A 27,217-nucleotide genomic window follows, 5' to 3' on the forward strand; every position below is an offset into this window, starting at 1 on the left:
CAAAGATCCAGAAATCACTTACTGTACCCCACTTTGCCAAGTCTAAAATCTAAGATGTTGGACTGTTCATAAGTTTACCCGCTGTTTCTCCTGGCAGCTGCATTACCACCACTACAGAACTCCAACAAAAAATAAGCAGAGGAATGTTTACTGTGATGGATCACACAGCCAAACCACGTTTTTAGATTCTGCAAAGTTGATTTTATTACAGTGATGAGATCAACTGGAACCAGTGCCTGCCTAAAAAGGTAAGATGTTAAACACAAGACCGAGAGACATTCAAAGTGAGGCAAGGAAGAGGAGGAAAGTTTATGATTTGATTGACTTTATTTGTAAGGCACCAGAAGTCCTTCCTTACTGCAGAACATTTCATATTATTTATAGTAAATGTTTGTTGTTTTTTTTTAATTATTTGTTTAAATGAAGCTATGATTTCAGACACAAAACATTTTTTTTTTTGCCAAAGTACACACTTTCAGGTTTTACATTATACACAAAATAAGTATTTAAAAAAAGACCTTTACAAAGCTCAAAACGCTTACAATGCTTCACGCTATGGGGGCTAAAAGTTGAGAAGGGGGAATGTGGCATGGGAGTAAAGAGGATGAGGTGGGTGGAAAGGGAGGTGGGGGTCAGAGACAAGGAAAGGGGTCAAAGGGCAAAAGGTCAACGTACTGCAGTTTCCCCCCTGGTGTCACATCAGTTTTGTAACACAATAGCACAAGAATCATCCAGGACAGACAAGAGAAGATGCAGCCATATACACATAAAGCTTTCTATGTATAACTGTATACAGAGGTGAGCACCCCCTACTACTTTAACAAATACATAGAATTTTATTTGTATGTTTATAACGTCAGCTTTGTAATTCTGGTTCTAGTTCATATCAATTCATATTTAAAAACAAAGAGAAAAAACCAAACAAACAAAACCAAACAAAAAAAAAAACAAGTGCATTGATCACAGAAAATTTGGACCAAACATTCTTTAAAAAAAAAGTCTCCACTAGAAAGAAATCAATCTCAGTTTCCCTGCAGACATGCACTGATGTGTGTGTTTGTGTGTCGCTTTGTCTACATGCTCTGCATATCACTACGACAAGTACAGTATGTAGCTAGATGGGAGGACGATGTGCTGCGAGCTTAATTCACAAGCAGAATAGCACGTTAGCGTTTGTACTAACAACAGCAACGCATTTCATCTCTGTGGTTTATCACTGACGGCCAAACCTGTACAACTGTTTATACACACCTTGTTCACATACATACACAACAATGGGCATCATTGAAGGAGTCATCCCACCGATGTCAGCAAAAGAGGATCATCTAAACCTTTCGACACATGAAGGATTTTACTTTGAAATTCCTTTAAATTCAATTTTTGTACTTTTTCTTCCAGATTTTTTTTTCCTTTCTACAGCAATCAGCAATTTTGTGAACAAATGTCTTAATGTGACTTCAGCAATAAAATGTGCGTCATCATTGTGCCAGGGATCATTTTAAGAAAATAGGACTGTTTGAAAGAAACCCTTCATATCTGTTCACTCGCATGGTGTAGCCATTAAAACAGAGAGAGGAGGCTAAGAAAGGGTGTTTGTGTGTTTCTGTGTCTGTCTCTGTGTGTGAGGGGGGTTTGTACAAAATATAACTTCATGCACAGGCTGTGTTCAAATCAACAATCATACAAAAACAGTTCACCTCCAGATTCATCTTTGTGGACCGACAGCGTCAAGGTCAGAGGTTTGATTACCTCTGCTGGAAATTAATGTGTTTGCACAACACCCCAAACATTTGAAAACAGGGGAACATGTTTCACTTACGCTGCCTAATTAGACCTTTTCCCAGGGCTCTGTGGGTGAGTACGAACTGTGCTTGATGACATCTCCCTCACACTTCTAGTAGTTTTGTTACACCTGTTATGCCGCATTCGTGTCATATTGTAGGTACAGTTTGGCAAACTGTGGAAGTCTGAGCTCTGATATGTCTGACTTTGACCTTAATAATACAGATGTGCCTGAAAGCCAAACAAACATGAATGCCTCATTTCAGCCAGAGTCCATCACTTAAACTGATTAAATCCAAATGTAATGGAAAGAGTAGTTTGTCAATTCACAGTGTTTTTACCCTTCACACACAACTCTTCAGTCCTACAACCATCTTAAGTTCTCTAATGACCTCTGGGGGAATCTGTCCCATCTCTAAAATCCATCCCACTATCACGTGACTGTGATATTTAACTTTCATTATTTATCACCAATAATAGTACACAGACGCTGTGTCTGAAAACACTCCCTCATTCACTGTTCCCTATACCATAAACAGTCATTAGGTTACTCTATAGTGAGAAATCTTTTTTATTGATTTTTTTTTTTTAGCACTTTTAGGGCATTTTTGCCTTTATTCAAAGATAGCCATTAAACAAATGATAGGAAATAAGGGAAGAAAGAGGGGGAGAATAAAATGCAGTTACAGTCAGAAATCAAGCAGGGGACATTGTGATTATACAGTATGGTACATGTTTTAACCGCTGTGAGAGCACTGTAAAGTTTAAAGAGTCCTGATACTCAAAAAAAAAAAGAAAAAGCAGAGGGAACATGCAGAGCCATAGGCAGCAAATGAAGAGAGGTTTTAGACACAGCCAGATTTTAGTGACATCACATCATTCACCCAGCCGCCACCTGACGAGAGGTCTAATCAGACACAGTAACTGAGTGATTGAAGACACCTGTGTAGGTATGCAGGGCTCAGAGAGACCAGAGCTGCAGATCATGGAGATTTCCCACTCTGTGCTGTATGTAGATGTTCAATCACCTGTATAATGTAGCGGTAGCTGAATATGTACCAGACCTGTGTGTGCACAGTGAATCAAAATATACAGCAGATGGCTTAATTTGAGGAGGGACCGTGTTTCCGTCTTGATGCAGGGACAGATATGCTCCTTAAGATGAACCACACACCATTCCTCAAGAAGTGGATCATGACAGAGACTGGGACTGACCGCATGCAGAGATTAATATCACCAGTCTATTAAGTTTGTACCCACACAGCCTGTACTCTGACATTGTCCCCTCCTTGTTTTGCTCAGGCATGAACCCATCGAGGGCGGTTCTTCAAAGACGCACGCTGCCCTCTGCTGTCAAACACACAACATGCACACTCTCTCCTCTCAGTCTCTGCTCTAACATTAGTGCACATTAAAGAAGAAAAAGGTGGTGGGAGGCAGCATGAGTCTAGTGGTATCTCTGTTCTTTTTGTTGCTACCTCAGTTCTGTTTAACTTCTGATGAAAATGTCACCTTTCAGTTCAGGTGTTGGGCGGATTTATCTGACGTATCGCGCAGGGTCAGGCAAGGATCGTAAGTCAGGGGGGATTACTTACTAAGGTGGGTTTGTTATCTAGTCTGACAGCTCTCAGCATGAAGTTTGCTCTAAGAAGGTGCTTTTCCTTTCCCCATATAAATTTAGGATTATACACAAAATCTCTAGTTTGTGTGGAGGTGTCTTCTCATTACAGCAATTCTGCTCTACACGCAGCAGTTTTTGGTTAGGACATGGCAGCAGCTGTAGAAAGCAATACAAGAGGAATATTTCTGTCTCTTTAGCACAGGCATTAGATCACTATTTAAACATTTCTCAGATTCATAACAATCCACCTTTTAAACTCACAGCCAACTTCTACCTTGGAATGAACGCATGCAATTTGGACTGCAAAAGAAAAGAACAAAGAAATTATCACTACTGATCTCTGTGAGACCTTATCTTAGGAAAGTGAGTTTGTAGCACTCCCGTGTTGTGTGCGACAAGTTTTACAGCTTGCCAACGAATCCCTTTGTTTAACATTTAGCCTGTTTTGACACCAACAGTACAGTCCATTCAGTCTCACGGGTCAGTGCTGCTTAGAACAGAGGCAAGAGGTGGGGGGAGAGTGAGAGGAAGAGAGGCATGGAGAAAAATAAAAACCAGAAACTAAACAGGAATAAGAACTGAGAGACAGAGCGACAGGATGGCAGGAAGCAACAGAAATAGAAAGTAGTCCCGATAAAAAAAAGTAAACAGAAAAACAAAGCTTAATAATATACAAAAAGAAAATTACACAGGATACGAGAGCGAGAGAGAAAGACACTGCGATGGTAATAAGAGAGAAGGGAAGATAAAGAAACAATCCAGATATGGTAAATATGAAAGAATCAGGACTGGTCTGACATGAGGGGCAGGTGCCATATCTCCCCCCAATTCTGGAAGTTGGTTAGGGATCTGTAGCTGGAGCTGTGGTGATGGTGGTGACGGGATTAAAGCCCATGTTAGCTAAGAGGGAGACCAGGGGAGAGGCTGAAGGCCAAGGGGGCTTGAAATCTGGGGATTCAGGTCTCTGGATAAAAACAGAGCTGAATTGGGATATCATCTAATCAGACTTGTCTCCGTCCTCCTCGCGGTGGCTGTCAACTCCATCACGTGACGCCTTCTCCTCCTTGGCCAGCTGGGCTTGGGAGGCCAGCAGGGAGGAGAGGGAGAAGAGACTGGAGGAGGTGGTGACAGCGGGGAGGGTTGGCTGGCTCAGGCCCAGCGGCAGGGGGGTCATGGGCAGGGCCAGCCCCTGGAGCTGAGACAGCTGGTGAGCCTGGAGCTGCTGCTGCACGGAAGACAACCAGACACAACTTAGACACAGTAGGATGGATATGGCACACAAATCACTGCAAAACACTGACACTGTAGGATATGCAAAATCTGCAATGCACAGACCTAATATATTTCACAACTTGTGTTTAATATGTAACGCCTGAGGCACAGCACGAATAGCTCAAGCACAATAGGACAGATGGATAGCTAAAATGCATGCTTGGTAGAAAATGGATAATCTGAAGCACACCTAACTCAAATCCCAAGAAACCAACTTAGACACCAAGAAACAGGTGAAGCATATGTAGAAGGAGGGGTTGATATGGTATTTAAAATGAAAATATGTCCATAATCCAGCAGAGGACACACATAAAATCAAACATATAAAAATAGACATTAAAAAACCTACCATGGGAAACACGTGTATTTCATTTTAATATAAAGACATATTGTTACTGCCAGGCCTCTGCACTTTAATCACCCCCCACTGTGCTCACACACAACACGATGACACATCAGTGGGCTGATGTTTATGACAATACTGACTGACTTCTCGGAAACAGCATCTAGCTGCCCAATCTTGCTCAGTCTGCACCTACAAAGTCAGCAGCTCTGCTTTACATTAACAAACACAAAAGAGCTCAAATGCTCGACGTCCTGTAGGAATATATGGTGATATTAGCAGTTATCAAAAGAAGATATTGATAGTGATCAGAAATTGAATAAATCTATGTGCCTCGCAGTACTGAGGAAAACTGATCCAATCCTTAATACAGGCCAAAGATGAATCACAATGATGGAGTGGCTAGGCTAGCTAACACCAGACCCATAGTAAACTGATGGAGTGGATAGCCAGGCTAATTCTACACCTCCAGTAAAATGACTACAGGATAATTCATCCTGAGCTCCAATAAGTTTGAATTTTCCTTTTTCTGTCCCTTGCAAGTCTCTCAGCTTAATGGAAGTAGAAGTTTGAGCCACATTTTGCATATGAAAGGTGCTATAGAGATAAAATTATTATTATCAGAGTAGTGAATCACTGTAATAGTCCTAGAGGAGTAGTCCCATAAAAATTTTCTTTGAACTGATCTAAATAAACAAAACCTCACTGAGAACAACAAATAAATGTTATGTTTCACAAAGTTGGTATTTATTAAAGGATTGTTGTTCTACAAATTTTCACTCAACACTAACATGTTTCATGTTTTTTTTTGTTTTTAAAAAACTGAAAAGCATGTGTGTCACAGATTCTTTCATCACCGGTGTCTGTTCTTTGTCATCAATGCGTTACTTAAGTGCATAAATTAGACAAGTGGTGACATAATAAGAAGACTTTTGCAATACTTAAGAACCACATGAGTATCAAACTATCAAATTTACCCACACTTTCATTAACCAGTACATTAATGATTACAGATAAAGAAGCAGGGTAAACTTAATTTGTTGAACTCATTTTAAAGCATAGATGTTAAACATTTCACAATTGGCCAATAAATAAATGTCATTAAAGAAAACAATACAATTTAATTTAATGATCAATAATTGTGCTTTTCTAGCCATCACAAGACCCCCAGGCAGGCTGAGGCTGGAACATCGTACCCTTATGATGGAGTTCATCTCTGGGGGGGTGACCTGCTTGGCCCTCTCTATGGCCGCCAGGACCTGCTGCTGGTGCTGGAGACGACGGGTGAGGGTGGGGGGTGGGTGAATATGAGAGGAGGAAAGTGGGGGAGACAATAAAATTGAAGCAGAAACAAGGGAAGGAGAGTTTGTGGGGAGAGAGGTGGAAAGGTTAGATCAATATCAGTAGTCCCAACAGAGACCACAACCCTCTCTGGTGGATCCCCTCCCCCCTCCATCACCACCATTCAGCTATCATCCAGTCATACACACACAAACACACACACACACTCTCAAAAGCCTTGTGTGACACGAGTGAATGTATGGTCAGCTGGTGTGCTGTAATGGGTGGAGGTCAACCCCCTGTTGGGCAGATAACAGCATGGCTTATCTGAATCACACAACCATTTATTACGCTGACACACACAAACACACACATGTATAAAGGAAAAGAAGAGTGGGAAGGAGGAGGCTGCAAAGGGAGGGAGGGATAGAGGGAAGGAGAGGAGTGGAAGCGTGGTCAAAAAGGGAGGGGGACGGGAAGACAAGACCGGGAGGAGGGGGCAGACTGAATATGGCAGAAAATCAAGGTGGGGGAGGGAGGAATAACATGAAAGTGAGGTGAAAGGGAACACAGGAAGCGAGTGATGATGAATGACGGGAGGAGAGGAGTAGAGAGGAGAGAAGAGGAGGGAAGGAAGCCGGGAGAGGGGTCACGGAGGTGGAGAGGTAATGAGGCGGGAATGAGGGTGATCTCATTCCAGGATGTAAGGAATAGGGCGGAGGGTCAGGGGGTTAGTGACGTCTTTGTGTCAGCGTGTGTGAGTGTGTGTGTGTGTGTGTGTGTGTGCGTGCGTGCGATTACCTCCTGAGACAGGTAGGGGAGGACTTGTGCGCAGATCCCGTTCAATCTCTTCACTATCTCAGCCTGTGGAAGGAGACTTATTTAGTTGAAGGATAATATGGGAACGATTTGGAATTTTGTTACTGTCAACAAATCCCATGAAAAGACCAAAACCAACAATGACTTAGTCTGTCTCCCCTACCCTGTCTGTGGCACTTAGCCCTAAGCCCATTTATTCCCTCTTAAAATGTTAACCTTTAACAGGTTACAATATATAGTTTCATTTTTCAGAAGGCTAAGTAATTTCCTAAAACAGCTAAGAAGTTATAGTTTTTAGCAAACTTTACTCAAGCCAGAGTATTTTCAGTGCTGATGAATACACATTTATTTCTCTTGTGAGTATTTACAGCAGCAGAAAGGCGTATGAATTACAAAATAAAATAAAGTTCCCATATTCATTATAATGAAACAACAGGTAATCCAGTGCAGTGGTGTGGCTCATTGATGTGTTTTTAAACCCCCTGCAAACCCTTATGGACTGAGGGGGGTGGAAACAAACTGTGCCAGCAGTGTTAATTTGAACAAAACTATGAGGAAATATGTTCAAATATGTTCAAAAAACGTTATGAAAATCTCAAAAAAAAAAAGAGAACACAACATATTATACTGTTTTTTTTCCCCCAATGTAGCAGGTCTGTTTCCTGCGCTGCACGCATCATATCAGGACTTCGGCAATACCTGTTAGTGGGATAAAATCATTGCTGGTTGGGTCTTGTTGGGATTTGTTGACAATAAGAAAAATAAAGAATATCACCAGACTCATCCTTTAAACCCTCATTAAATGTAAATTATCATTCAGTGATTCAAACCACACTCTCATTGGTATGGGAAACATCTGCAATGACCTTCCCAAACCGGGGCACACATCTTGCATCACGCATCACGCATCACACACACAAACACACACACACACACACACACACACAATTGCACTTGCACATATCAGCCATATCAGAATCCCTTTATCACCTCATTAATTAAGTTGCTTGTACCTAATACTCTTTCTCAAAACTCTAGGACGCACATGCAATCACTCACACGCTCACGCACTCACACTCAATGTAACAATCATCCAAGCCAACACACACACACCCTTCCCTCTTTCTCGTCATGCACACTTCCTATCTTTCTCACATGCAGGTCTATTATCACATTTGGTTGGTAATCATCCAATCCGTCTGAGATATGCAAAGCAGCAGTAATTGTGTTAGAGCCTAATTCGTGGCGCGATGAGGAGAGAGGGGCCCTCCTAACAGTCATTAGGCATGCAGAGCACAGCTCCCCATCAAGCGCTTCACTCCTATCCGCTCATCATTACACATACACACTCCCTGACATCTCTGAAATGTCTCTCTAAAATGTCTCTGCGGGACTCGCTCCATGCTAACTATGACTCTTCTTCTTTTTCAGTGCCCTTTATGCTGTCTATCTTTTTTTCCCCCAACTCTGCGTCTGTCTCTTCTTTTATCCGTGCTCTTTATCATCTTCCTCTCTGTGTCTCTCCCTCAGCTTTTTTCTATCTGAATGCTTGTTTCTCTCTTTTGTCCTCTTTGCATTTTTTCTTTGCTTCTTTCCACCCTTCCTCAAGTGCTACTGAAGCACACATTCACTGGCAAGAGCATTATATGAATGCACACAAAACATACACAATATAAAACTGGACTGGGAAACTGGACAAATACATCAAACATCAGCAGCAGACTGAATTAATTGCTGCTGGAGATGTCTGCTTTTTTTCACCAATTTAAATAAACTTTATCTTTTGTAATTTGAAAACGTAAGCTCAAAAGGGAAAGCAAACACAGAGACAAAAATGTGTTTGAGTTGATTTAAAATGTGTTTCAAGGAAGCATGGAAGGCAGCCTAAACAAACCTAACATTTCACAGACTGCCTCGGGGTGTCCTGGTTTTGTCCTTGTATGATCTTTACTATTTATTCTGCTGCTTCCTGCCAGAAGTACTTGATTCTTCTAAATATCTCAAACTAGATTCAAAACCTAAAATTCACCTTACTTTCAAATTTCAAAGCTACATTTCAATTTGAGCTATTGCATCAATAGTCACAAAACCTTTTACTCAAGTCCTGTTCTTAAAAAATATTTTGAAGCACTTCCACTTGTATGGTATTTTGTTGAAGCATTGTACATTTACTTCCACTTGTTAGGCTACCTGCTTTTCCTCTCCATTTTCCCCCTTGTGTTTCTGCTGTGCACTCCCCTCCCTTGTGTTTCTGGTTTGTTTCGCTCTGTCTTTATGTGTCTTATAGGCATGGCATTCTGGCTCCTTCTGGCCATTCCCCCTGTGCACCTGTTCCCTGTCAGCTCATCGACTCACCAAAACTCTGCAGTATATAAAGACCTGCTCTTCACTCCACTCTTCACCAGATTATCCATTCACCTATGCAAGCTTTGCCTTGAGAAGTTTTGTTGTGTTTTTTGTACCTTGCTAGTTCCTGTTAACCTGTTACTCAGTTCCTCTCTCTGTCCTGTATCCTGCCTCACCTAGGTCACAGGTTTGTCTGCAACTGCCAGCTCAAGGACCTGTACACATCCTGCCCAGCCTCAACCATCGTTACTGGTCCTGTTACCTGTCTTGCTGCCTGCTTTGTTCTCTGATCAGCTGCCTGTCCTGCTCTCCAGCTGAACCAGCCCAAACCCCAAACCAAACAAGTAATTCAGCTCCAGCTCGACAAGCTATAGCATTAATTACTTTCTACATGTTAACACATTAGCCATATAAGCCAATCACATAATATATATGATAATATAACACTTTGAAAGGGGTCATTTTGCGTAATAAATACTTTTACTTTTGTAATGCCATCTATAAATTTGCTGGTCTATAAAATGTCAGAAAATTGTGAAAAATGCTCATTAAATTTTCCTGAACTCCACAATGTCATCTTCAAATTCCATTTGTCTGAGTCCAAAGCTGAAATATATTCAGTTTGCAAACATGTAAGACACAGAAAAACAACCAATCATTCTGGCTAAGAATCTGGGAAAATAATAAAAAATAGCTTAAACTAATCATTAGTTATTAAAATAAAATAAAACTAGTTAATGGACCTTATTTCAGTGATTAATTGACATTATTTTATTATTTTACTCATCTACATATATTTTCTACGAGTGATGACAAGCATGTTTAGTTGAGAGTCTATGGTTCAAACTAGAGGTACCAATCCCCACAGGATAGATGAACATTAGGAACTGGCTATACTGTATTGTATATGTAATGATGAGTGCTTCACAAGAGAATGTATATAATTTTAAAGACACAATGAAGGCACCTCCACTATATACTATGCAATCAAAATATAGTCAGATAACAATTTAAAGGAAACATGAAGTTTCTTAGGGCTGTCATGTGCCACCAGAACAGCTTCATTGATCCTTGGTTTTGATTCTTTAAGTCTCTGACCTCTACTGGAGGGAGAGAACATTCGTTCAAATGATATTCCCTAAATATTCTCCACAGCTTCGCTCTCTGTCCTGGGATAGGGAGATATTGGACTTTAAAAAAAAAAAAAAAAATCATTCTCTGATATTCTGAATATCCACATCAATGTCTGATTACAGCTAAAAAAATGAATTTGGACATTCTAGTGGAAGAAGAAAGTTCCCACTTTTAATCTGTGGCTCACTGAATTGGCCCATACCCTTCACCTTCAGAGAGTAAGGTCATTGCTGAAGAATAGAGAATCACATTTCAGTCAGATTTGGCTGTCCCTTGTTCCTTATTATTAAGAAACAGCCCATAGTGGATACTCGTGTATTTGACTGTCCATTATTACTTTTTACTTTTGCTTTTACTTTTTCTATTTTTCTACCTTTATTGCTTTATATTAGGTACTGAGCAGAAAGGGATGGTGGGACGATGTGTTAAGAGTTTTTTTTTTGTGTATGTATTTATGTAGGATGCTATCGATTGTATTCTCTTGCTGTTTTTTTTTTTTATATGAAAATGTAGACTGTGTTTTTGTGCCCTACATCTAGAGAAAAAAAGATATTCCCTCATTTGGAGAATGGATGATGGTGGTGTACTGCGCTGGCTAAGGTGTTCAGTTTGGTTGAGATCTGGTGATTCTGAAGGCCATAGCATATGATTCACACCCTTTTCATACTCATTGGATCATTCAGTGACCACTCATGCTATGTTGATGGGGGTACTGTCATCCTGGAAGAGACCACTCACATCAGGATAGAAATGCTTCATCACAGGATGAAGGTGACCACTCAGAATAACTTTGTAATGATTTGCAGTGACCCTTCTCTGTAGTGGACCCAAACCAGCAAAATTCCCCTCACAACAAAACAGAGCCACCTTATCCCCTCCCTGTTGGGGTCAAGCATTCAGGCCTGTACCGTTCTCTTGGTCTGTGCCACACATGCACTTGTCTACTTGTCGAGAATATGGTGAAGGACGACTCATCTGACCACATCACTTCTTTCCACATCTCTGTAGACACGTGCATTCATCTTCGTAATGAGGGGTTTATGTGCTGCAACCCTACTATAATGACCTCTCTATGTAACTGTCAATGGACTGTTCTTGCTGACACAGTCTGATCACGTCCTGCATTGATATTCTCAGTCTGCTGAGGAAGAGTTGCTCTTTTTTCTTACTTATTGCACGAGCAACACCATCATAAAATGTGTCAACCACAATTTACTGATATCTTTTCCGCAGACCTAACACTCTCCACTGAGCCAGTCTTTGTCCTGCCATTCGTGCCTCAACAATGAGCCCTCTTTCAAAGGCTTCCTCTTGTCATCTTGATATAAAATCAGCATCTTGGGCCTATTCAGCAGGTTTATACCTGCCACAGAGCATGGTTGGATGTTAACTGCTTAATTGTACCATGCAGTGCACCTGTGTGGAAGAAACTGCTTTCGTTATGTATCTCCACTCATTTATTCAGATTTTTTCCTCAGATTTGTTACCTGTCTACAGATACAAGGGTATGTTGCCAGGCAGGACATGTATGTACAACAAGAAAAACATGGTGAAAAGAGGAACAGCAGAAAGACAAAGAGGACCCAGCAATAATACAGTTAAATTCAACATATTCCCAGTTCAATCCACAACTCAACCTTGCTTCTCCTCACCAAGACAAAACAGAGAGAAAAAAAGAGAGAGAAGAGACAAGAGAACAGAGAGAGAGGGAGTGAACAGACAGAGTGGAGAGGCTTTTTTTGAATTGAGTAGGACAGAGTGATCAAGAGGGAGCAATTGAATGTGTGAGAGTGCAAGGGAGAAAGAAAGAGAGGGAAATAGAGACAGAGGTGGAAAGAAGAGGAGGAGGAGCGGGGGGGGGGCTGCCTCTGCACAAAAGGCCTAGACATGAATGCTCCTCGACACTCGTTTCCACACATCCCCTTCAATTTCTCTCTAATGGAACTAGCGACTCTCCGCACCCACTCACATTGTGCACAAAGAAAGCATGAACACGTGCGCATGCAGACACACACACACACACACACACACACACACACACACACACACACACAGAGTCATACAGTATAACAGGAGCACAAATGAACAATAACACACAACCGTTTATGAACATGTGCCAGTAACACACACAGAAATAAGCATATGCACTAAGAGAGATGGGCACATTCTCTCTCACTCACACACACACACACACACACACACACTTGCAAACACACAACCACACTGACAGTGAATTTCATCCCTGTCAGATAAAGGAAAAGGGGCGTGATGAATCGCACACATAAGGCTCAGCGTGTGTGTGTGTGTGTGTGTGTATGTGTATGTGTGCTTGCTTGCTTGTAACAGTCTGTATGTGTGTGTGTGTGTGTGTGTGTGTGTGTGTGTGTGTGTGTGTGTGTCCACGCTTGTGTGTTTGCCCCGCATGTATCACAGTGCCTGTACTTTGCCTCCTACCTAAGAGTTTGTGTGGGTGCATATTTGTGAAGGTCTTTAAATCATCCTCTGTATGTATATGTGTGTGTGTGTGTGTGTGTCCATTTGTCAAAGCACACTCGGTTCTTCCAATATGGCTGTCAGCATGTGCCGTCAATCATAAGACAGTGTGTGTGTTTGTGTGTGTGGACAGGCAGCACCAGACGAGGTCACCGATAAGGGCTGGCCCTTCGGAGGCCCATCGTTCTCTCCCTCCCACAGGCTGAGCATAAATTACTCCCCCAGCTTCAGCCACACAAACTGATGTATGAACATCCACTTCTCAGCCCTCCCCTGCCTGGGTGAAGGCTTCCTTTTCCTTTCTGTTTCAAAACGTTCTGCAGCATCTAACAGCAGTGTCTTCATTGGATTTGGGAAAATGATAGCTGTTTTTTTTTTTGCATATAAAAACAGAATTCTGTTGCAGAAATGAAATGACTGCAGAATAGATATAACCATTCTATAAACAATATCAACATCCACATTGTTACAACTGACTGTGCAGTAAAAACTATAATGGACATTTATATACAACTCCTCCACTTGGAAGACATGGAATTTATAAAGTTTACTTCCTTCCTACACATTTCCATACTCACCAGAGTTTGGAATACTGTGTATAGAGTGACATAAAACAGATCTAGCAAAAAAGCTAAACTCCTTGGCCTTGAATTTACACAAAGCCTCAGGTGACATCATTCAGACGTCCCTGAACACTGAGATTGTCTCTGCAATTCACACCTGCCAATCAGTGATCTGCAGGTGTGTGGTGGAGGAATGGGGTTGGGAATGCACAGCTGTGTCTGCATGAACAGAGTAACAAAGTGTCAGCAGTTACTTTGGATGTTCAAGGTTCTGGATGTAAAAGTCTTATTCCCCATCTATTTTTTTTCCCACAGATGATGTTAGATGATTGGCAGCTGGAGCAACTCCAAGGTTTTTATGGCCATGAAAGTCTCCCAGTTGAATCATCAGTATGAACAAGAAGCAACTGTGATAAATGGACTGCAATGAAGGACTGGTAGTCCTTGAGAATTCATCCATTCACAAAATGATGCTCCTCTAATAGCGGGCAGAAGTTAAAAAGCTCTCAATGGTTTCTCCATCAAAGTGAATATTGTCTAACATACCTGGTAGGCAGGTACAAAAGAGAAGTTATGGAAAAGATAGCAATGAATTCCTGCACACTGTTAGTAGGTGAGAAGGTTTAGTGAAAAACCAAATTTCAATCACAGACTCTTCTTTGGCTTCTTCATACCAAGAGTGTCATGGGCACAGTAGTACTACAGTATTACAGCCTTTTTCCCTCACAAAAAAAAAAAAAAAAGTTGAAATACTTCTGATGGCCAAATCATAATTCTAATGTGCAGCATAGTAAATGATCCAGGAGACTTGTGTGTTTGAAGAAAACAGTGTTTCTCATACATTGATTTATTTGTGGCCGCCCGCCACAATATTGACATTGACTGCCACATATTGATATTCTATTTTAAAATCTTATCACACATTGACAATGGACCAGTCTGTCGTAGCCGGACTGGCCATCGGGAGCAAGGGGAGAAATCCCACTGCATCGGTGGGCTGGTGGGCCATGAAAAAATCCATTAAGTTCTTACAGTACCAGTCTGTCTCTTTAGTCAACATGTGCAGAGTGTGTGTGTGTGTGTGTGTGTGTGTGTGTGTGTGTGAGCCAAGACTGGGCTCACTGGACAATCACAACGTGCAATCGATCCAAACACAATATGTGTCAGTTTGTTTGACACAATAGAGCTGTGTATATTTTTCAGTTATTTATCTGTCACAAAGTACTTGGCAATCAAAGTATTTGCAGTGGAGCACAGTATTTACAGTATTATTTAAAAAATAAGAAAGCCCTCCTCCTGTCAGCTAGAGAAACTAATTCTGTGGGAAACTCTGGAAAACATTCAAATAATGTACCATCACCTGTAACTCGGATTACTTTGCTACTCTAACAGGTGGAAATTGTTTACAGCTTCATCTTGTGAACCAGTCATTTGCTTACAAAGGCTTTAGCCTTGAATATTTAACTTGCTGCATACAAATTGCATACACAGTTTTTTCTCAGGGAAATATGGAAATTAATAGATAAATATTCACCTTCTTTTTATGTCATGGAAGGTTTCACTGTCTACACTGGTACGGACTACAACAACAGACTAGACAACAGACCAACAGCCTTTACCAACTACAGCAACATAAACAAAATTAACAGACTGACATATGAAGATTGCATAAATATGCATATCTCCATCAGTTCAGCCTGTCCAACAAGAAAAAAATGATTCTGTTAGAGTTTTCATTTTTTTCACAAGCAATCTGCTCTTCAATGAACATACAACTGTTTCCCGTGTTATGTAATGGGAATAGAAGAGTTTTTTCTAAAATGATTAAATGTGGACTCACCTGTTTGTGCATCTCAATATTGAGCCCATAGGACATCTCATAGTACTGGAAAGCAATAGAGAACAAGACAAAAAGAAAAACATTGTTATAACAACAGAGGCATCAAATTCCTGTCATTGTTAAATCCTCTGCTCCATACGAACACTTTATTATGCATAATTTACTGTCTGTGAAAAACCATGTGTTGGTGATTATATGGATTATACTGTAATGGGAAATTGGAGTAAAACTCTCTTATATTTGCTCAGTGTTGTTAATTGAGATAGCAAAATGTATGTTATAATTCACAATATAATAATATAATAATAATAATAATAATAATAATAATAATAATAATAATAATAATAATAATAATAATAATAATAATAATAATAATAATAATATTTCCTAGGCTTCCTTTCTGGATGTGTAGTGGTAAGCAGTGCTTGCTGCAAACTAGAACTATATATCACAAAGCTAAAATCAAGGTAATAAAAGCCCCGGCTGAAAATAAACAAATTCATCCTTTAACACAAAGTAGTCCCTCTACCCAACATGACATCTTAATGACTCCCAAGATCCCAGATTTTGACTCTTCAAACGTATTCCCATTTACGAATCCGTCTGCATGCACACATACAAAGAAAAGACACACAAATAGGCAAAGGAACTGAGAGAGAAGAGGAGAGACAGTAGAAAAAGAGCCTCTGTTGTGTCTGTGTGTGTGTGTGTGTGTGTGTGTGTGTGTGTCTGTGTGTGTGTGTGTGCGTTTGAGTGTGTGTATTCAGTGTTAATGAGAGGGCCACCCTCTAGGCGTCAACCCTGTTAATCACCCACTCTGTCTGCAGGGGGACTGGCTCTGTCACTGGAAAACAAACAGCACACAGATCTCTCACACATAAATGTGCACACACATACATGCAAACACACACCGCTCTGTCACACGCTCGCGCTCTCTCTCACATGCACACGATTGTTGTTTTCTGTTCAATCTCACACTGTTTCTATCTTGTATGTGAAAGCACACACACACACACACACGCACGCACGCACATACACACACACACACACACGCACGCACTCTCTTTTTCTCTATAGCTGCTTGGGCCCACGCGGAAGCTCCCTAAAGTAATTACAGCGCTGGGGAAATGGAGGTGCTGCCGCTGGCCGGGGGAGTGGGGCAACCTGATATGTTATTAGAGGAGTAGTGGCGGGGGGGTCGTTGTGGGGATACAAGGCTGGGCCTGCCACTGATGGAGTGGAAGTGCGATTAAAAGTGGGTGTGTCTACGTGCATGGCTTGTCTGTGTGTGTCTGCGCGATTGAAGGAGGAGCTATATTGCAGTCATAGTTCAATTTTAAAGCAACATTTTGACCCAAGTCTGAAGACAGTTTTACTGAAGAAAATCCTTTAGTACTTTTAAGGAAAATATTTTGCAAATCCATGATTTGATGACCCAAGGTAAAGGGAGCATCCATGCACAATGTGATTACAACTACACTAAAGACTGGTTTATATTGCTGTATCAAGGTATCACAGTCCCAATTAGAGCTGTCACTTGAAAAAAACAAACAAAAAAAAGTTTAAACAAACACGTAATTTAGTTCAAATGAATTCAAAAGACTTATCATAAAATACATTGCAGAAATAACTTTCATCTGTGGTGCCTCCGCTGCCTCACTAACAAGCTAATAGGTGACTTACAATTTGTTGTCGTGGTAACCATGCTGCAACAGCAAACAGACTCAACTTTATCCACATTTTATTTTTATTTTTTATCTATGGTGCGAATGCAACAAACAATTAGTTTCATTATCAGTTAATCTGCCAACTCGTTTAAAATGTCAGTGAAAAATGTTACAATGCCACAATTTCCCACAGCCCGAGGGGGATGTATTCAAATTGTTTGTTTGAAACCCAGATAGATATTCGGTTTATGATTTGATACAATGTAGAGAAACACATTGATCTCAAAAACACATGCTCCAATTAGAGAAACTGAAACCAGCAGCTGTTTAGGAATTTTGCCTGAAAAATGTCTATAATAATCAATCAATTATCAGTTATATAGCCAATTACTTTTCTACCAATCAACAAATTGTTGCAGCTCTAATCTGTGGTTTTCAATCCACCTATATAATATTTGTGTTTGATGTAAGCCTTTATCTTCTGTGCCTCCTCTCCTCAAAAATGTAATCATAACTACTCAGTAGGATGATTGGTCTGCTTAGGGTGCTTTGTGCTTTCTCTTGCATGTTTCCTGTGCCAGTAATGTTTGCCTATAGGTAAGGGCAGGTTGATGAAAAAGGTAGGTAATAGTCTCCTTCTGAGTAATGCTTGACACATTTGCAGTCAGTCACTTCTAGGAATGTGAAAGTTTAGGCTTATAACGAATGCATAACAAGGTGGTGCTACAACATTTGAGGGATTAAATCCTACGCAGCACAGAGAAGACAGATTGACAGAGCAGCACTTGTCTTTGTCCTTTAAAAATTCTCTTTGCATGTGAATGGTTTTGTCTGGTTTCTTTCAGTGTTTTGATTCAGCGGATACACACATTAGGACATGGGGTTAACTACAATCAAAGCTGTGTTATTGAAAAGCAAAAACACACACAAAAACTAACAGTTATAGAAGAAAACAACTGATCAATACCAATACCAAACACCAAAGGAAACGCTACATTTTCCTTTTCTTTACTGTGTGACGATAATATCAACCTGTAGGCTATCAATCATCCTGGTGGACATTTACCCAACCATCAAAGAAGTCTTGTAATTTTGCTAAATTGAGGAAGTGGTGTTCTTTCACACCATGTAAACACTTAATTCTACTTTTACCTTAATCTGGACAAGTAAAAGTAATGAAACACATGAAACACAAAAGAAGATATATATGTGAATGCCAGAGCATCTTAAACTTCACATTTTTAAAACTGAAAAATTTGAGCCATCATTTCTTTTGACATGATTGTGCTCCTGTGTCAATATGTGTGTATTTATGTGTGAAAGACTGCTATCAGGCTGACAATGCCTGAGTGAGTGTGTGAGCGTGTATGCATATGTGTGTGTCTGCTGGCTGGCTGATGGTGGAGAGAGCAGTGTGGCAGCACAGATTAGATGAGATTAAAGCCAGTCAGAGGATCAATTAGAGGCAAAACATCAGACGGCTACACAGCCACGGCCAGCAACAATGAGATTAGCCCCGAGGTGGAGCAGAGAGCGGGCGAGCACATGTGTGTGTGTGTGTGTACGTGTGTGTGTGTGTGTGTGTGTGTTTGCGTGTGTGTGTGAACATGTATGTGTGGAGAGAGACAGGGGAAACAGAGGAAATGACGGGGGTTGGGGAGAGAGGAATCACACAACAGTAACTCCAGAAACACAAAGGGGGTGAATAATAAAGGACGATTCCAGTTTATTTTAATTAGGGTCAGTATTTTGTATTGGGCAGGTTATGATATTGGCAATGATACCACTGTTCCAACCAAATTAACTGTACACTGCAATGTCACTAAAAACAAATCCAACAGGGCAAACACACTAACAGTCAAACAATCAAACTGGGTGTAAACAAGCCAACAATGTGGCCTCATTAGCTAATTTTATTTACAGATAAAACCAAGCGTAATTGCACCCAAAAATCAGCAACCAGTAGGAGATACTTGAACTGGGATGTTTTCAAACTGTGATAGATGTTCATAACAAATAGTGTGGGTTCTAATTTTACTGGGTGTCTAATTTTTGTCTTCCAAATAGGTTTGGAACTGTTGTAGGTGATGATGGGTTTCCCTGCTACTTGCAGCACAGAGGATGTTCTCCACTGCTGTAGACATAATGTTAGTTACAGTGCAGCAGAACAGGTAGATCAGCTTCTACGAAACAGCTGACAGACTCCAATCAGTAGAGTACACTTCAGTACACTTTGATTTCATCATTTTCATACAGGTAGATGACTGTGGCATTCTTTCAAATTTTCATTAATCTTTTTAAATGAAAAAAAGCTTCTTACTCCCACACACTTCTCTCTGCTTTTTCTGTTTGATCAGACAGTGACAAGGCCAGTTAATTGAACTACCTGTTGTGTTTCATATTGCAATTCAGTGAACTAAAAACACGAGTGAATGGTTTGGCACACAGTGGCAACAGGAATCAAAACTGAAATTGTGAATTTCCCACCGCTATTGGTTAACCAGTTGGATTTGTTTAAAACACATATGACTCTCTGACTGCTTGTGTTTCTTGCTCAGTCTGACTTGTGTTTGGCAGATCTCAGCAATTATCTTGGTGAGTACAGTTTTTGTGAATACATATCAGATGGCTTAAGCTATGAAAATAAGATCTGAGTTGTAATAAATCAGAATGACCTTTTTATGAGAGAAATTTGTAAATGAGCAGGAAGAAAAGAGAGATAAGAAAACAACTACATTGCAAAGGGAAGGATGGACGGGGAAGGAAGAAGGAAGGAAGGAGAATTAATTAACACAGAGGGTGAAAACATAAGAAGAACAGATAATTTCTTTGCATATAAACATCAATATCTGTAGTGCTGTCTCTGCAAAAGCCAAAGGGAAATTTAAACAAGAAATCAAATATTACTTTGGTAAAACATATGGTAACAAAATAACATTTAGGAATACACAAACACCTCTTCTGATGCACAACACATGCACACACACACAAACACACAGCTTCACTCACCATGATATAATGGCGCTGCATCTCTGACTTCTCACTGGCCAATTTGTCACACTCAAGCTTCAAACTGGGGAGAGAGGGAGAAGAGATGAGCACAGAGTCAGACCTTGTTAGTCAGCTTGACAGTCCTCCTCCTAAAGTGCTGACACCAGGTGACTTCTCCCCGCTCTTCATCATCATTACCTCCACTTTCACCTACAGCAGTGTCATCACTTTCATCATCACTTCAACCCTCATCACTGCCTCCACATTCATCATCATCAGCACCACTTCTGTTGTCATCATCTCAGTCACCATTACCACCTTTATCACCACCACCACCACCCTCCATCATCATCATCATCATCATCATTACCACCATCATCGTCCTCACCTTAACTAGTCAGCAGCACCGTTTTCACCAAGCTTGGCAAGGTGTCAATTTACAGGGGGAGGTCAAACTCATTCTGAACTCCAGAGATGTGTCTAGCCAAAATGTCTGCTTTTTAAAATCAGAGAAGAGGCAGTGAAGTAAAAAGTCTAAATATAGTGTTGGAGCGTTTCCTGTGACCCAGTCCCTGCGACAGCCATTAGCTGTAATCATGTCAGTGCTGATGTTATGCGAGGCGACAGGACAAAGGATGACGCATCAACAAGTCAGCCTGATGCCGGTCTCAGAAGGCATCATCTGATGTGAGGACTGGATAAGACTCAGATCAAATAAAGATATGCGCAGGCACACGGTGGATAGGTTCAGATATAGGGTAAGCCTGAAACCTGTTCGATGGTGTGTGTATGTTTATGCTGGGATGTTCTCCTCAGCTGTCAGCAGGAATGACACCGAGATTACAGTCAGTGCTGGCTGAATCTTCATCACTGTTAGTCTTAACTGGCAGACTGAACACAGTGTTGCAAGCAGCCAATAATGTGAGCTTATTCTTACAGACAGTGTTTTGCTTCTTCTATAATTATCGCAGCAGCTGCAGTGTTGGCAGAAGTTAACTTCAGTGTTGGTTTGGTGTTCATCCCTGTCTGAGCTACAGTTTTGTTAATGATGCATATTATAACACTGAAATATATATAATTATGTCTCTTATTTGATATTTAAAATAAAATTTCAGCATGAGTTGTTGCTTGTGTTTATGTTTTACATATGTGGATCATTTTGGTTTTGATGATACAGTAAATTTGTGGTTTTTAGTTTAGCTAAATACTTCGCTAGCATTCATTGACATAATTTATCTATTTTCCGGACTAGAAGCTAATACAGCATGTACTGAGCAATTTACAAGTGGACCTGAAGGAATCCCTCAGAAGAACACGTAACCTCCATAAAAAGAAGATGAGGGTGAAGATTGAAACTTTGGACTTCGTTGCTGCATGGCAAGCTTGCCACCCTGCCCCTCAGTTTAGAAACTGTTGGTTGAAATATTTATTTTGGAGCACACAGCAATTAGTCATGTAATGACCCAGAATCTGTGTGTTTGTTCTTAGGCAGAAACTTCCCCTTGCATCTTATCTCAGCTCTCATGATGCTCCCAAATGCACTCGACACTCACTACACTTATTAGACAGAACCAGTTTCTAAATGTAAAAGTTAATAATCTAATATCAGCATCCCAATATGTTTTCAATTTTCCAAAATGAGTCTGTCTGCTTTTAGTGATCACTTACCTTCACAGTGGTCCCTAGAGTTGAAACTGGGGCCAAATGATGGTCTTGTGTGCAATTACCCTTAGTTGAAATTATCTTTAATTGTGGTATGTTAAAGTAAAAAAAAGGTTTTAAACAATCTCAAATAATGCAGTAATTATTCAGTTGTGCAGTAAAACACAAGACACTTAAAACAGCTGTGTTATCATTGTTTTTAAGATATTGCTGCTGTGACGTTTCTGAAGTGCATATTCCAATGTGGTAATGTCTTCACATATTATCGTTTATTCATAGAGCTTTTGCAGCTGATACTAACTGCCTGTTTCTCTTTGCTGATTTCAAACTAGCAGGTCTTCCTCTGCATAAAGCATCTGAAGGATTTTACCCTCAAGCAGCATAACCAATATGTGACATAGTCACCAAAGCTAGCACCTTTTTCAATTAATGATAAAAATGATCTAGAAATAGATCAGCTTTCAACATTGCAAAGAAGGAGTGGAGAAAAGATGTCCAAGGTAAGGACATGTCTTGCCGTATGTAAACACAGTCTGTCCACTTTACAGATTAGATAGTTATGGTAGCTCACGCCATGGCATACAACAGTTACCCAACATGATCAACTGTCCAGGGGATGGGACACGCTTTTTTTATTAGTGGTGAGGGGTGATTTTATTCTGCTGCCTTCCTTCTGTGTGTGAATGAGCAGCCTCCACTTATCCAAAACGCTCCCCTTCCCTCCTAAATAAAACCCTTCCTGCTATCCCTGTGTTCATGCGTAGGCTGTGTGGTGGGTTGTCATGACGACAGGCCTCCCTGCTGCCAGCCTACCTGGGATTGGCTTTGTGCCTCCTCTGATTGGTGCTCAGCAGCCCCTGGGCCTGTACCGCTACTCTCAAACGACACTTTGATGGAGTTTTATTGCCGATTCTTCCGTCTCTAAATCGCTCCTGCTGTCATCTTTATTTTGATTTATGTATTCCCTGATCTATTTATGCATGTGAACGAGGGGAGGGGAGTGGAGGTGGGAGAGGAGGAGGGGGTGTGGGAGGAGGAAGACAGCGACAGCTACAATGCTTGCTACTATACCCGAGGGAACGCCTGCGGTACATTTGCCTTTTAAAGGCTTCAGCACCAGACAAGCTCAGCACAGCAGCAGAGTGCTACAAAGCCCTGTCTGTGGTTCCCAAGCCCCCCCCATCCCATCCCATTCCCCCTCCTGAGTCAGTAGGCACTGTATGCATGTTCTGTATGCTCAGACAAAAAAGGTATTCTTTCAACTGCGCCCCGTCTCTCTGAAGAGGGTTAAACGGTGCTGCTCACCGTTGTGGGAATTACAAAAACCAAAGGCGAGGAAAAAGACACACAGGGTGTTATTGCAGCTTCAGAATCCTCCACAAACAAGAGCGATCAGACCAGAGCCGGGATTTTGCACACAATATGCCAGGCTTTCATCTGCCTTCACTTGTCTCGGCAGAGGCAAGCCTCTGGAAGGTTCTCGGAGTACAGGTACAGAGGAACAAACCAACCTCCTCAGGAAGGAAGGCGAGCTTCAAAGGCACCAGTCTCACAAAGAGAGGATCTCTCACTGAGATGGAGACCCTGTGGCGTCCCCCCTCTTTATAACTGCTATCAAACAGATCAGTTAAGGTCGGACCGAGCACTTTGGAAGTGCCTCAGACTTCTGGCACTGTAGCGGCATTTAAGCAGTAAAGCAAGATCGATAGCCGAGGGTCAACGAGATTGATTTAGGTATGAGTCAATAAAGGATGTTTGAGGCTGCAGTGTGGTGGCAGAGATCAGGAACACACGAACAAAGGCTGACATCTTTATTTTATCACAGTCAACATCTGAGATGTTCCTCAAGTTCAAGCTACATTTTTTGGCAAAGTTTTATTTTACCAGTCTGTTATTTGTAATTTCCAAAGAATTTGCTTGAAGTTTTTTTTTTTTTAATAAAGAACTAATGAAATTTGGTTCACAAATAGGGGAAACTGAGAATCAGTTCTCAAACTGTTCTTTTAGTTATTTAGTTGTGTTGAGCTAAAAAGCAACTCTTGATTTCCAGAGGTAATTCCTTGGAATTACTTCTTCATTTGAAGTAAATATTAGTTATTATTAATTAATTATATCAAACATTATTCTTCTTACATGCAGAATTGTGTGCTTGTCTGTAGACATACAATTCTGCAAGTTCATCTGACCTGCTGCACACTGACCAAATGTTATAGTAGTTTAATAGGAATTAATGAAGTGAAAATCTACTGACTGAACTTCATTGGAAATTACTAGGAATTTAAAGATAAATTACAAGTCGTTTTTAAGTGTAACTGTATGTGACACCTTGATAAAAAAAAAAGGAAAAAACACTAAGTGACACATGTATGGCCTAGAGATATCCTCCTTATTACAAAGAGGTACGCTTATAAGGCTGCCATATGTAACTGCTTCTACTCAGTGTTTGCCTGTGTTAATGTGTCTGTGCATACAAATGTTTCTGTTTGCACCTGTGGTATTGTGCTTGGAGGAACTGGAACTCATCCTTGATCCTGTCACAGGAGTCAGAGGTTGTGAATTTCAGCTGCTGCGATGAAGCCTGCCAAAGAGAAAAACACAAGCGAAGAAAAAGTAAGGACCAAGTGGAAAGAGAAAGAGTCAGAAAGATGGGGAGGGGTGAACAACAGAGAGTGAGAGAAATAATTAAAAACATGAACATAAAAATCAAGCAGTTTTCAATTTGACGCAGTCCAATGAGTAATGGCATTACTAAGAAATTGGTTGCCAAGTATGTTTCCACACACAAGCGGCCAAACACATAAAATCCTGTGAATATTCAAGACTAAAACCATGCATGCACAAAGCAGGAACACACGTACCCATTGTTTCTGCCAGATTTTTAAACCCCTAAATATAGGCTGCTCTGTTATATATCTCAATCACTGTAAAATTATGTGCCTGCACACAAACCTAAACCACACACAGCCTCAATTAGCCATAAATGGATATTGACACTCCCATATTTAACCTTCAATAGATATAACCCAGACTCTCTCTGTCCTCACTTTGGCATTGGCAGCGTCTCTACAGTGCTGAGGCAACCTTAAGAGTTATTATGCTCGGCAATTATAAACAATAGCTTATGTTGTGAGCCATAACAGCCAATTGATTGATGACACACGAGTGAGTCAAACTACTGATCCAAGGTGTGTTATTGCTTCAGCATTCCTGATTGTTATTCCAACATTCAGTTTGGGTGGCAATATGTAAACCTACTTACTAAAGCTAGAGTAAATCATGCTTGTATAAATAAGGATGGTAACACACATTATAAATATTTTTACAGGGAACTTGGTTGGAACTGTGTTGAGCTCTTTGATGTGTTAAAAGATTTAGCTCCAAATAAAATGTCTCTTAAATTATCAGTTTGACGTCAACCTTCTCTTTGGCACATTGCGTCATCACTAAAGCAGTGTCTGTGTGCTAGTTGTAAAGCATGCGTGAAGCAAGAGCAGGTGATATGGTGAAATGTGTCTACCACAGTTAAGCAAACTATATATCTCAATAGTGATACATGCTACAACCAAATCAGACTGCGGTTATTCCAGCAACTTAAAATATACCTGACAAATCGATATACTACAAATGTAGAGAAATCATCTACATGCATACATAGAGCAGTTCTGCTCACTTATTTGCAACATTTCCTGCAGTAACCTAACAGCAAAAGGGACATTATTCCTCTGTATTATAGGTGTAGAAATATCTCTCTGCAGTGGACGAACCTGTTGTCTCCTTGTATATTTTGCAGAATCACCCATGTAACATTAATAAATGTGGCCCCAGGAACTGACAGTTGGTGAGTTGGCTCACATCCCATCGATAAAACAAGATTAAAAGACACAATACACACAAAGACTTAATTTTTTCTAACTAATAGCACCAATTCCCATCACTTAATAAAATAGAATGTGTCATGTAGCTCTGCTTTTCCTCAGTTGCTCTCCAAAAGTTTTTTGGGAATGAGTTTCTGGAACTAAATTTCAGTTCTGCTCAGAGTTAATACTAAATGCAAGTTCCAGGTACTTTGAGCGGCTGCCCGCAGTGCTGCTGAATGTGACTGTTCAAGCAGATGTTTTGTCACATCACAACAAGAATGACTACAGCAAACAACTGGTGTCTGGCAGATCTGGGGCTACAACACCGCCAAAAATGTAGGAAAATGAAATGAAAATCTGAAACAGCAACATAATAAACACAACTCACGCAGTGTAGTAAACCAGAAAACTACAAAGTGGTTTAACACGCTAGGCACTATTTTAAATCACCAACAGCTTGTGCCGACCCCAGCTCTGCCCATGATTCAGCTTAAATGTGAAAGGAAATCAACTATAATATCTGCAACGCTCCTTATTCAGTTGTCTGTTCACGGCAGCTTACATCACTTATTTGCCAAACAGCACATCAAATAATAAGGTTGGTCTCTGTTGGTTGTGTCAGTGGTACCTATGTACAGTAAAGTCTTATCTCACAGCATTTCCTGATGTTCACTTTGGTCCTATGTAGCCTATCACTGGCCTAGTCAGGGTTAGTGGTTTCACAGAGGACCATGCCCTACTCTAAATGTTCTTTTGGACCTTGTACAGGCAGCTGCATTATCGTTCTTTCACCTAACCTGAATGTTGCCATTAGCCCTGATTGTAATTCTGTCCACACTACATTCCCCAGGCAGCGGTGGATGGCCTGGTTGTGTGTTAGAGCACAGCAAGCATCAAACCCAAATAGGGACAAAATCTCATTATTTCTCAGCAGGCTGCATAATGGGTCAGGTGGGGGAGAAAAAAAAAATCGACATTTTCCCACTACGATTGAGCAGGCATAAAAAAACCATCAGAAATCTGATTGCAGCACTTACGGGAAGCTAGCCCACTGCTGTTAGGAATGACCTGTCGCTTTGTACCCTGCTCCCTACGGCATGTCGCTCAGCTTCATTTTTAACTACAAATAGGCTGCTTCACATTCACAGAACCATGGCCAGAGAATATGCTAAGCAACAGGATTGCTTCAGGTTGTAGGAATAGACCTCTTGCTTCAAAGGCTGAATTATTTTTTTGCTTTGTGGCTCAGCAGGCAGTGCTCGGCTCTGACATGCTCAGGGGTTGGGGATGAATTCTTGCTATAGCTTCCCAGGGTATAGACATATCCTCATGGTGTTATGCATCAGTTTGGACATTAAATTAAGTATTTTATATCACGTACAAAAACACCTACACTTCAGAGACATTACAGGTGGAAGACAAAGGCTTGCATTTAGGAGATCATTCAAAAAAAAAAAAAAAACAGTCCCACAAAACAGTGACCTCAGCCATTACACTTTCAAATGTCATGAGAAGTGCTGACATTATGCTGCTGCCACACACAGAA

The 27,217-nt window shown here is 40.7% G+C and overlaps 1 protein-coding gene across 2 annotated transcripts in view; it reads right to left on the reverse strand.

Moving 5' to 3' along the window:
• Nucleotides 1–308: 308 nt before the first annotated feature.
• tle5 (TLE family member 5, transcriptional modulator) overlaps nucleotides 309–27,217 on the reverse strand; it is a 42,849-nt gene continuing 15,940 nt past the window's right edge. The window contains exons 2-7 of one of the 2 annotated variants that reach the window (XM_071487716.1): nucleotides 24,304–24,392; nucleotides 20,171–20,234; nucleotides 15,495–15,539; nucleotides 7,101–7,163; nucleotides 6,215–6,289; nucleotides 309–4,628 (exon numbers count right to left, since the gene is read on the reverse strand). In XM_071487716.1, the coding sequence (XP_071343817.1) occupies nucleotides 4,401–4,628; nucleotides 6,215–6,289; nucleotides 7,101–7,163; nucleotides 15,495–15,539; nucleotides 20,171–20,234; nucleotides 24,304–24,392 (564 nt within the window). In that variant the 3' untranslated portion in view covers nucleotides 309–4,400. The remainder of the gene's footprint in view (nucleotides 4,629–6,214; nucleotides 6,290–7,100; nucleotides 7,164–15,494; nucleotides 15,540–20,170; nucleotides 20,235–24,303; nucleotides 24,393–27,217) is intronic. The other variant, XM_071487717.1, reaches the window with a different exon arrangement.

Source organism: Trachinotus anak, unplaced genomic scaffold, assembly GCF_046630095.1.
Source record: "Trachinotus anak isolate AG129_WGS33_773 ecotype Australia unplaced genomic scaffold, CSIRO_AGI_Tana_v1 ptg000010l, whole genome shotgun sequence".
Classification (NCBI taxonomy): Eukaryota; Metazoa; Chordata; class Actinopteri; order Carangiformes; family Carangidae; genus Trachinotus; species Trachinotus anak.